General features: G+C 46.6%; 1 protein-coding gene across 5 annotated transcripts in view; it reads right to left on the bottom strand.

Moving 5' to 3' along the window:
- Positions 1–1,951: 1,951 nt before the first annotated feature.
- LOC126108130 (uncharacterized) overlaps positions 1,952–12,614 on the bottom strand; it is a 77,755-nt gene continuing 67,092 nt past the window's right edge. For 2 of the 5 annotated variants that reach the window (XR_007523505.1, XR_007523504.1), the window contains exon 2: positions 5,875–11,527. Coding sequence is in view for 3 of the 5 variants with exons in the window: in XM_049913381.1 (XP_049769338.1) it covers positions 2,451–2,462; positions 3,373–3,543; positions 3,705–4,007 (486 nt within the window). In the remaining 2 variants the exon portion in view is untranslated. Of the gene's footprint in view, positions 2,463–3,372; positions 3,544–3,704; positions 4,672–5,874; positions 11,528–12,614 lie in introns of those variants that run through there. The other 3 variants (XM_049913381.1, XM_049913383.1, XM_049913382.1) reach the window with 3 other exon arrangements.

Below are 12,614 nucleotides of genomic sequence, written 5' to 3'. Positions count from 1 at the left end.
AGTAAAGCTGCATGCCCTTGGGAAATATTACGGCTGTAGTTTCCCCTCCCTTTCAGCCGTTTGCAGTGCCAGCACAGCAAGGCCATTTTGGTTAGTGTTACAAGGCCAGATCAGTCAAGCATCCAGACTGTTGCCCTGCAACTACTGAAAACCCTGCTGCCCCTCTTCAGGAACCACACGTTTGTCTGGTCTCTCAACAGATACCCCTCCATTGTGGTTGCACCTACAGTATGGCCATCTGTATCGCTGAGGCATGCAAGCCTCCCCACCGATGGGAAGGTCCATGATTCATGGGGAAAGGGGGGGGGCAAATTCATTTATGATGTTGTTGTTGTTGTTGTGGTCTTCAGTCTAGGGACTGGTTTGATGCAACTCTCCATGCTACTCTATCCTGTGCAAACTGCTTCATCTCCCAGTACCTACTGCAACCTACATCCTTCTGAATCAGTTTAGAGTATTCATCTCTTCGTCTCCGTCTATGATTTTTACCCTCCATGCTGCCCTCCAATACTAAATTGGTGATCCCTTGATGCCTCAAGAGTATGTCCTACCAACCGATCCCTTCTTCTAGGCAAATTGTGCCACAGATTTCTCTTCTCACCAATTCTATTCAATACCTCTTCATCAGTTATGTGATCTACCCATCTATTCTTTAGCATTCTTCTGTTGCACCACATTCATAGTGAACCCAATTTTTCAATGCAAACTGTAAGATTTCTTGCAATACATTACATATGTCTAAAACAATTGTTATCTCAATAACTATGACCATTAACGAAATGATAGGTAATATATCATGAAGCTGACGAATGAAGATATAAGATGTGCGACACTCAGATTTTATTAGTGCAAGGTTTCTTTAAAATTGCTTGAGAAAGACTGCAGATCGGCCAGCTTGCACAGGTAACAGATTACACACTGAGCATGCCGGCCTTTATTGTCGCCCACTGGGCATCCAGCACATGCTAGCGACTACACTTCCCTCCGCACTGAACTCTCAAAAGTCTCAACACACTATAATTAGTGCCCCTTCACAACAAATGCTATATGCAAGGCGACAATCGTTTTCCTTTTGACAAATCTAAGACCAATAAGTTTTTCAACTGTTGTTCCATGCTGCACAACATAAAACTTTACTTAGCATTGCTAAAATAACAGTTGGAAAGGAAGCTTTTGCTTTCACCAAAAATGTCTCTGCTTTATCTGCAAGACCCAGACTTGTTAATAACTTCTCACAGATTTACCAAACAAGATCTCTTCTTACAGGATGTTGTAATGTTGCTAAGGCTGGTATTACACTATCAAATTTCTTTGTCAAAGATTTGATCAAAGATGTGATCCAATATTCTGTCAAATATATTTGACAAATATCTGTGACGTAGCGCTATAAGGGGTATTACACTGTCATCAAATTTTTCGTCTAAACTCGAGATGGCTGACAAATACAAATTGTTATTTATCACAGCAGCTGCTTGTACCACAATTGCACTGTGTACACATGTGATACGGAAAGGATGGGGGAGGGGGGGGGGGGAGAAAGGAAACATACCTGGGTGAAACTGTGGGTTTCACGACGAGACGACAAAAGCATTCACCAAAGTTGTTACGTGAGCTAATAGTGGAAGATGTCAAGTCGTACATCAATTACTTACGAATGGATGAGCATACATTTCTGTATGTGCTCAGTGAAGTGATTCCTCAGGTCTCAAAACACAGTACTCACTTAAGAACTGCTATATTTGCAGAAGACAGGTTCACTGTTAACACTCTGATTCGTTGCTACAGGAGAAAGTTACTCTAGCTTACAGTAGAGCACTCTAATTCCACAGTGCACATTAAGTAAAATAATACCTGAAACGTGTGAAGCAATTTATAAAGCACTAAAGGACTACTGTCTGAAGGTAAATACATGTTCAGAACACTTTATGTTCATTAAGATCAATTTTTATTTTATTTTATTCACATAGCAAATATCAATTGGTGTGTGAAACTACAAAATTAATAGAGATGTATGAAGCGAATGAGGCGCTTTACAATGTGAGGCACTGTGATTATAAAAATAGATTACGAAGATTGGAGAGATACAAAAATTATATATGTATGTATGTAATTTATAAAATCTAATCTTCTTCCTCTATTCCAGCCTGCTGGAAGGTAGCCTGGATACAACCAGAGGTGGACGGTTGTGTTTGTCGAGTTGTCGCGTGCACCAAATCCCACCCGTCCATTAAATAGCACTGCAGACCGTGCATTGTAGCTGTTGTGAATTCCTTGCCACCCATGTTTTCCATCTCACGCAGATCTGCTGCGATGTGGGTGCCAAGGGTACTGTAGCGGTCTTCTTGGACAGGCAGAGTTCTGGCCTTCAGTGTCCTGCTGGCCTCCACCACGATGTCTGTCACCACGTCTGGTGTGACTTTCCTCGCCTCGCTACATGCGACAGAAGGCTCTTACATCTCATGCTATAAAATAAGAGATAAAAGCCATTAGTTACGTACTTCCTTGCACATACTTAAATCTTATTTATTTACAGGTACCCACAAGCAGAGGAGAGTGGGAGCAAATTGCAGAGGATTTCGAGAAGAAGTGGAACTATTTTAACACTATAGGAGCAATGGACGGAAAGCATATTTGTATTAAATGTCCACAAGGTAGTGGATCTCACTTTTTCAATTACAAATCCTTCAATGGTATCATTTTATTTGCCATGGTAGATGCTTCCTACAAATTTTTTTATGTTGATGTAGAAACTAATGGGCGTGTTGGTGACGCTGGAGTGTTTTCAGAAACCAAACTACGTCAGTGTCTCGCTGACCGATCTATTCTCAACATTCCTGAAGACAGGAAGCTTGGGAACACAAACATTACAACTCCAATGGTCGTACTGGCACATGACGCTTTTCCTCTGAGTTATAACATTATGAAGCCATACCCCCTAAAATGAATCACAAAAGAAGAAAAGGTTTTCAATTACAGACTGTCACGAGGAAGAAGGTTAGTGGAGAGCAGCTTTGGCATTCTTGCAAGTCGTTTCAGGATTTTTCGTACTACCATTAATCTGCCTCCAGAAAAAGTTTCCACAATTACACCCGCTGCCTGCACATTGCACAACTTGTTAACTGAGAGAAGAAAACATTTGTACACTCATCAGGAAACAGTGTCTGCCGTAGTAGGAGACTGCACTTATCTTGAGACACAAAGCACTGAGGACCTCCAGTGAATGGAACCGATAGCTTGCCCAGCTGCTTCTGGACGTCCAGTACACGGGAGAGTAGTTAGAGAATACTTTAAGACATTTTACAATGGCGCTGGGAAAGTGCCCTGGCAAGATAATCACATTTAGTTATGTAAAATGTAAACAAATGTACATACCTCAAACATTTCTTCGAACGTTGTTGTAGCACATTCACTTTTAGTGCTTTCAATGTTGCAAACACTCTCATCCACCTCTGTCGCCTGGTCCAGAAACTTCAGCATGTGGAACCAATACACTTGTGGAGTATATGCCGCCAGTGCACTGGCTCCACTTTTGCTTTTATGCATCTGCAATAATAGTAATGAAAATAATGTAAACTACTTATAGGTTAAGTAAACATTATTGTATGCTTCAAGTCGCTGCAGTGAAACATATTAATGCTAGTCATTTGTATGACATGTTAACTTTACTTGCATACATAAAAAGAAAGAAATATGTCGATACGTACTTTTGCTTTCTCGTACGAGTAACTTGTGCGGAGGCCATTAATTTTCTTCTTTATGTCCTCAGCCGTACACCCAGGCTGTATGTCACGGCTAATAATCTCCGCAATATTTTTGTAACTCTCCAATCTTTGTAATCTATTTTTATAATCAGGGTGCCTCACATTATAAAGCATCTCATTCGCTTCATACATCTCTATTAATTTTGTGGTAGACGCCACACACCAATTGTACTTTCCGGCCATGTTTACAAACACACTTAAGATGACAGAATGCTGCAGCGATGCTAGCGCTCCGTGTGGTAACATATCGCATTGCGGTGAACAGAAGACGAGAGACTTCTTTGATCAAATCTACGGCGAGGCCCTGGATTTGATCAAATATTTGATGACATTTGTCGAAGTTCCCTATTACACCATCAAATATCTTTGACAAAGATATTTGACAAAGATAATGTACAAAGAAATTTGATAGTGTAATACCGGTTTAACTGGTAACTCTAGTACACACACTGTGTGCTTCTCCACTGGCAGTAATCTGACCACATATTCACCAGTTGCCTCACACTCTGGTGCATGCTGACGGGCAACAGTAACTCGACACCTAAGAATAGGGATGTGTAAACTGACACAAAAATGCACACACAAATTTCAGGCTGTGTTAACAGAAGTGCTGGACACTTCTGGGAACAGCATGTTGTGTAAGATTCTTGAAAATGCTTCAAAGTATACCACGCTGGAAGTTCATTGAAAATAAGTGTATTTGGAACATAGTGAAGCTAAAATATTAATGACTGCTACTCTGGAGCAGTTTCAATAGAGCTCTGCAATCATGTGCCTCTCAAACATGTGACCTACTGCCAGCAAACTAAGTGTAAAAAAACTACTGTTTGGAAAGCTCACAGAAGTTGAAGGTAGCAGTTTAGAAAGTCTCACCTGCGGAAGTAAGACCAGTATGAAGAGAAGAAAGAAGGGGGGGTGGGGGTGTGGGGGGGGGGGGGGAGGGGTGTGGGGAAGATCAGGTAAATATTTCAATAATTCCATGACATGTATTTCACAGTATACCAGGGTTTTACTTTCTTCATCTGCAAATGGTAGGACAGGCCCGTGTTAACACGGGACAAATCCTCAGGCAGGTGTTACGAGGGACAAGTCCTGCTCACAAGGAGACGGCACGACTGTGGGCTTGGGGATTTGTCCGAAATTTTGTGTTGTGGAAGAGGACCCATAACACCTCACGTGGTTAAAATATTAGGAAATATTAGGACGCACTACGCAGAAAATCCCGGGAAAACTTGATGTGAAGTTTCTTAGGTGCCTTATGAGTGTAAAATGTTAGCCCATTGCCGAGCTGCCGTCTGGCCTGGATGTTTAGGGCGCGGACTTTTGCACCAAACGTCTCAGGTTCAATTCCTCCTCCGGCACTTTTATTTTCTCTTCTGTTTTATTTTCTTTGGTTACTCCACCAGTTATTCAGAAAGCTTCCCAAACCTACATTATCTTTAACAAATTAGTTACATTATTGAATAAAAAGTATTTTCTTTTTGTCCAACAACACAATTCATGGCAGTGGGTTTTCCATTTTTCATTGTAAAGTATATGAGGAGAAACATTGAGTTGTTAATCATAATAACAAAGTCAATTGGGAAATTCAATTTTTATACATATAATAATTATAAACAAGAACCGCAGTGGTAATTATTGTAAAAACAAACAAAGCAATAATTTTTGCGACATCTTGCGCAGCATATAAAAGCGGATTTTTTACAATCGCAGGGCGTTTGCAATAAATCTGTACAAAAATATGCCCCATTAACATTTACGAAACTGTTTTGAGTTTCTGATAATTTTGAGGCAAATGAGGCATATTGAATCATGTCTCGGAATATTGGTGATGATAACAGATGGTGAATTATAGAATGAATTTTTATACAATCTTCCCAGGAATTAATTTCACGATTCTCCTGTAACAATGCACTGCAAGCAACAGAAGGAAAAAAAAAGTGCTGGAGTAGGAATCAAACCCGAAACCTCTGACGTAAGGGTCCGAGCGTTAACCATGTAGGCCAGACGGCGGCTCGCCAATGGACTAACTTTTTATACTCATAAGGCACCTAAGAAACTTTGGATCGATTTTTCTCGGGATTTCCGAGTAGTGCGTCCTAATATTTTAACCACGTGAGGTGTTAGGGGTCCTCTTTCACCACACACAATTTCGGACAAATCCCCGACCCCACAGTCATGCCGTCTCCTTGTCATTATACCTACAACTGCCCTCCTGTTGTACATCAGGGTGAGCTCAAGAGGTGTCTTACCGTAGCCGGCAGCAGACCGGTCCGAGCCCAAGCGCCACAGCAGGTCATGAGACCACTTCACCACATGCAGTAGCAATCTGTAAAACATGTGGCGGCAACCTGCAAAGCTGTCCGCCCACAGCCGTCCCACGCGTCCTTGTCCGCACCGTGAAACAGCAGGACCCTCATGGTACCACATTTGCCGCATGCTGCCGCTACGTGGAGGGGAGTCTGCCGCCAGTCATTTCGCACGCTGACGTCCGCACCGGACTCCGGCAGCCAGTTTATGGCCGAGGCATCACCACACTTCGCCGTCTTGTGAAGTGGGGTGTAGCCATTTTCACACTGTCTGTTGACGTCCGTTCCGTGTGCCAGGATCTCAACCAGTTCAGCCACGTTTCCATAGTTTCGTGCACCTGTTTTTCTCCGTCGTGCACTCCTTTGCGGCACTGGCCAGCAGAGAGATTAATTATTTCTCACAGAAATTTGTCACAGTAGATGACAGCAAAATCATTAACTGCATCAATTGAATGGTATAAAGCCACACGAACAGTGCGAAATGTGTATTAAGATTTGAAAGTTTGCTCTAGCGTGGGGAAGGAGATTGTGAGGTTACACAGACAAACAGTACATGCCACAAAAATCAAATAAATACGGTATCAAACTGTACATGTTATCCGAATCTGACACAGGTTACATCTGGAATTTCTCTGTTTACGCAGGTGGAAGGTCTGACACAGTGACTCTGGTAAAAACATTGCTTGCAGATCTTTCAGGAAAAGGCTACACTTTGTTTACGGACAGATTCTACACAAGTCCAATACTTGCTTCAGAACTGGAAGCTGCAAAAACTGCTCCTGTGGGAACAACGAGAAAATCTCGGCAGGGATTGCCTCGTGCTATAAAAGATCCGAATCTTCAGCAAGGTGAACTTATTTTCAGGCGTAAAGGAAATATGTTAGCACTGTGTTGGAAGGACAAAAGAAATGTGCATATGAGAAGTACAAGGCACACTGCTGAGATGGTCACTTTCACTGATCAGAGAGGAAGAGAGAAGTCAAAGCCAGCCTGTGTAGTGGACTGCAGTAAAAACAAGTTTGGTGTTGACTTTTCAGATCAGCGATTGTCATACGGCGTTTTTTAAAATCGAACTGTGAAGTGGTGGAGAAAGTTGGCATTCCATGTTATACTAATAGTGGTTGCAAATTCCTGCATATTATACGATAAGGTTACTGCAAACACTTCACAACATCTCACTTCATGACAATTATCTGCGCAGATCTTGCACAAAGCAAAGATCTTGAACCCCGACCTGGTCCATCTGGACTCTCAAGACTATCAACTGGAAATCATTTCCTGGGAAAGATTGAGACAGAAGTAGGCAAGAAACAGAAACATACACAGTGTGTAGTGTGTTCTCTGAGAGGAAAAAAAACTGACTGCAAAAGTGTGGTGAAAAGACACAAGCTACCAGGGTAGTGAATGTAAAGTAGCACTGTGCAAAATGCCATGCTTCAAAATTAACCACACAAAGAGCAAAATTGCATCATAAAATAGCTACAGGAAGTTACTGTAGATAAGACATGCTGTATCCATCATAATAACAATTTTTGTGTAAAATAAAAAAAAATTCCTTCAAGAAAATACAGTGAATATACCTTTGACCAATTTTTCCTTTTTTCAAAAACAATGTTATAATAGTAACACTTGTCAAAAGTATATACAAATTCAAGAGAAAGGTATTATATACGGTTTTAAACAAGAAAGTCTAGGTCTTTCAATAAGAGTAATTTTATTGCTTAAACTGAAAGCTTTCACGAGTTGTAGTAGTTCAAAATATGTTAAAATCAGCCAAGCTTTATGGTAGACAACCATGCACAATGGCTCAGGACCCAAAGTGTTAAGTGTATCAGACTTAAGACTAATCCCGCGTTAAGCTCGGCCTCAATTATGTCAGACTGGCGGGGGAGGTTTGGAACTAATTTAGGAACTATTTTTTATTTCATTCATCTCCATGCCCTGACAGCACACTGCACACGCACGGCTGCCAGCGGCTGGTGCGCCACACACACAGGCGGGTCGCACACAGCCGGGCTTCTCCCCTCTGTCCGCCTTGCGGCAGACGTCACTGGGGTGTCGCGGCAGGAGGGCGTGGCTTCCCGCGACGGCTGGAGACTGCCTCGCAGTAGGCACACGTCTGGCGCCGTGCCGAGCGAGGTGGGGGCCGTATTCGGCGGACACCACAGAGGGAGGGGCACCAGGCAGCACCGCTATTGACTCGGCACTGTTGCAGTGCAGGGCGAAGATGTTCCGCTGCAGTTCCCGCGTCGTGGAGAAAAAGCTCGACACCGCCGGCACGAAGGCACCGACCTCGAAGTTCTCCAACGACTGCAGTCTCGAGGGTCTCGCAGCCTGACGTCGAAGCAAGTCACAGTCTAGGGGGACACATACTGGTGGTTGCCAGTGATGTGTTCCACGTAAATGTCGTGCGACCACTCGATGGAGTCAGATACCGTCAGCCGCCGCATTAGTCGACAGTAGCGGCAGGCGATGCCTAAGTGCCAAAACACAGCATCATTCTGGCAGTCCCACGCCCCCAGACTGCCAACAACCAGGGCATCGACAGTGACAGAATAACCACTAGTGGTTAATCCGTGCAACGTCGACATATTTTATCTTCTTTAGCTGCCGAGCGTTGTCGAGCGCAATCCGCCTATTCTCAAAGGGGACTGTCACATCGACGACGGTCACAGACTTCGCGGCCTCGTCGGTTACTACGAGATCCGTACGCAGCCCCCAAGACAATTTGGTTCATCCTGAAGTCAGGAATAGCAGTGTTTCCTCTTCTTGGCTGCCCGAGGTGGTTGAGGACCGCGTTGTGGCGATATTGTAGGGCTGCCGAGTGCACCATACACGGGTTGATCACTTGTGGGAGTGTCTCGTTGTTGTGGCCACAGCGTCGGCACGCTTTGTGGTTGTTCACCCCCGCCCATCAAAACTGAGGCAGCCGTTGAGAGGCACACCTCCGAGCCTGGCGTGATGGACGAACCGCCAGTCTGCGAAGCGTGTGTACTTGCCTCCCGCCACGAAGTGGTTGGACGCTGTGGACTCCTCGGTGCACTCAGACACCTTCCCCTGGTCAGGTTTCCTGAGTAGGAGGTTGCACAGGTGCTGCCTCAGGCACTCGCAGAGCGTCCACGAGAGAAGACGTTTGGCGCTCCCTCCCACCCGGACATGCTCGACGCCAGTGTTGGTGGCGTGTCCCACGCTGTCACCATCGTGTTGCGGTCCATCACCGCCACCTTCGAGGTGCCGTGCAGCCGTCCCGCAGGTCCGTCGGTGCAGTGCTGCTCCACCACATTTGCTGCGAGGCTCCGCCCCGCCGGCCGTGCCGCGAGGCTCCGCCCCATCCGTGGCCGGGTGCGTCACCCCTCCGATGCCACCATGTTCCACGTCGTCTGCGATGGCGAGCCGACTGCAGACCTTCACCTGCAACTCGGGTGACACCACGTGGCGCTAGGCACCTTGTGGTGTTCCCGACACGTGTCCACGCGACTGGATGTCACCTCGGTCTCTTGTGAGGTCACTCTCGATGTTGCCGCTAAGGTAAGTGGCCAAGTCGGACCGACTCGGCTCCCTCCCCAGTTGGCGGCGCGCAGCCGTAGATAGTGTGGCCGAGGCGATGTCGCGGACGGTGGCGTCTGCGCAGTCGAACATGCGGAAGCCGTGGATGGTGGTGGAGATGGTCTGCGGCATCCGCGAGCAGCGTCAGGCCACATGCTCCCTCTCCCAGTGCGAGGTGCAGTTGTTCAGTCGAGGCGCACTGCGGAAGGAAGAGCCAGGATTTAACAGCCGCTTTAACTGCCTTGTCGAGTGCAGACAGTGGTCCCTTGCGTACCGCTCCGCCCCGCGTGACAAAGTCAAGCCTGGGGAGGAGGAAGAGGCGCACTGCATCAATCTTCTGCCAAGGAGCCAGCAGGGAAGCGTCCAGGAGCTCCAAGTCAAGTCGAATTGCCGCGATCGCTTCCGCTGGCGTCTGCGAGACTTTGTACCCGATGGGACACCGAGACGGAGGTAGGCATCACCCTCACCGAGAACGGCTGGTTCTCCCACTTGTAGGGCAAATACCGAGTATAATGTCTCACAACGGCAGATGTGAAGCGTGGCACACTTCGATGGCTTGAAGGTAAGCCCAGCCCACGTTGCCACCTCACCCACAACATTGAGGAGTGTCTGCATCGCCTCCGAGTCCCGTGCTAGAAGCACGATATCGTCCACATACGCCAGTGCACTCACACTTACGCTGCAAAGTGGAATACCACACTCATTTCTAAGAGCGTTTGCGGCGCGAAGTACCGGCTCCAGCGTGAGGTTAAAGACGATGGGCGACAGTGGACGGCCCTGCATGACCCCCGCCTGAATCTCCAACTCCTCCGTTAGCCCGTCAGATGTACGGACACGGGTGGAGCAACCATTGTACACGTCGACAATTAGATGATGCAATTGCTCTGGTAGTCCCATCCTGCTCAGTACTCCAAGGAGGTGAGCGTGAGGCACTGAGCCGGAAGCATTCGCTAGATCAAGCCAAGCAAAGCATGCTTGGCCTCCCCTGCATCTTGCATCATCAGTTGCCGTCTGCACAATAAAGTTGTGCTCAGAGCAGCCTTTGAACCCTTTTGTTCTGGGGAGAGCAGGCTCAGACGCTCTGCCCAGAGGGTTGTACGATCCACAACGATTGCAGCAAAGAGCTTAGAGATGGTGGAGCTCAAAGCTAGAGGCCGCCAGTTTGTCACGTCCAAGATGTCACCTTTATTGTGGATGAGGACGGTAATGGATACTTTCCACTGCACTCGAGTCTTCCGCTCTTTCCAGCAGTACAAGGAGATCTTAGCTAGCACTTGGCACCCAGGTTCCTCACGCCGCAAGCCGGAGTAGTTGACTCCGTCTGCCCCAGGAGCAGTACGGCTCGCCTTCTGGAGCCGCTGTTGCAGTGATTAGCATCAGGACCTCCTTGCTGACATCAGGAGGTGTGGTGGCGGCAAAGTCCGGGACAGCAGCTGGTGCATGTCTAACACAAAAGTCGGTTTTAGTATAGATTTTTCTGAAGTGCTCCGTGAGCGCGTTGCCATCAATTTGGCAGTACGGCGACGTCTCACCAAGGACGCGCTGCATCGCCCTGCGCCAGTCCATGCGGTACAGTTTCTGAATTTCAGACGTTGCATTCGCATCGTTCCGGCACACAGCACCACGTCCACCGCGCCGCCTACCGCGGCCGCGTGCAGGGGGATTGGCAGCAGTGCTGGCGTGGCCCTGGCCATGGTGTGCTGCTGCTGGTCACCCGTCCTATAGACCTCCGGCCGCCTGGTGTTGCGGCTTCAGCTCGGTGATCTCACAGACGAAGTCCTCGACGATCCCGACTAATGCGTCCCACGGCTGGTCGTGGATGCTCTCCAGAGCCGCCAGCCAGCGCCGCTGCCTCTCCGTTAGCCGAGTGTCGGCCGGAGAAGGGGACGGCGGAGCTGCCTCGGTTGCGCCCTGTTGGGAGGGTACAGGAGGGGCTGTCAGGTTCTGTGGTGGACGGGCGTTCTGCAGTGGAAGGTTGGGACTGGGACGGGGTCGGTTGGTTCGACATCGCACACATTGCATTGTGACATATTCACAATGGTGTGACAGGCAAAAGAAATGTTACATTAACCGAGAGTCCATGTGTCAAAGACTTAATCAGAAACATCCCCCCCTCCACCCCCCAATTCTTTTCGAGTTAACAAAATCTGTTACGGTAGTCTACACTGAACTGGAGTCAACACAAATCTGTCAAGTAGCTCTGTTCAGAGTGTTTCTAATTCATTCGTTTGAATTTAGTCAGTGTACTGGGAATAGTAGACCAACTAAATTCAAATGAATGAATTAGAAACACTTTGGTGTGCTGGGAGCAGGCTTTTGATAATGTTAACTGGAATACTCTCTTTCAAATTCTGAAGGTGGCAGGGGTAAAATACAGGGAGGAAAAGGCTATTTACAATTTGTACAGAAACCAGACGGCAGTTATGAGTCGAGGGGCATGGAAGGGAAGCAGCGGTTGGGAAGGGACTGAGACAGGGTTGTAGCCTCTCCTCAATGTTATTCAATCTGTATATTGAGCAAGCAGTAAAGGAAGCAAAAGAAAAATTTCGAGTAGGAATTAAAATCCATGGAGAAGAAATAAAAACTTTGAGGTTCGCCGATGACATTGTAATTCTGTCAGAGACAGCAAAGTACTTGGAAGAGCAGTTGAATGGAATGGACAGTGTCTTGAAAGGAGCATATAAGATGAACATCGACAAAGGCAAAACAAGGATAATGGAATGTAGTCGAATTAAGTCAGGTGATGCTGAGGGAATTAGATTAGGAAATGAGACGCTTAAAGTAGTAAAGGGGTTTTGCTATTTGAGGAGCAAAATAACTGATGATGGTCGAAGTAGATAGGATATAAAATGTAGACTGGCAATGGCAAGGAAAGCGCTTCTGAAGAAGAGGAATTTGTTAACATCGAATATAGATTTAAGTGTCAGGAAGTCGTTTCTAAAAGTATTTGTATGGAGTGTAGCCATGTATGGAAGTGAAACGTGGACAATAAGTAGTT

The sequence above is a fragment of the Schistocerca cancellata genome, chromosome 11 (assembly GCF_023864275.1).
Source record: "Schistocerca cancellata isolate TAMUIC-IGC-003103 chromosome 11, iqSchCanc2.1, whole genome shotgun sequence".
Classification (NCBI taxonomy): domain Eukaryota; kingdom Metazoa; phylum Arthropoda; class Insecta; order Orthoptera; family Acrididae; genus Schistocerca; species Schistocerca cancellata.
Note: the sequence above shows the minus strand (reverse complement) of the source record. Positions and strands in the feature narration are given on the sequence as shown.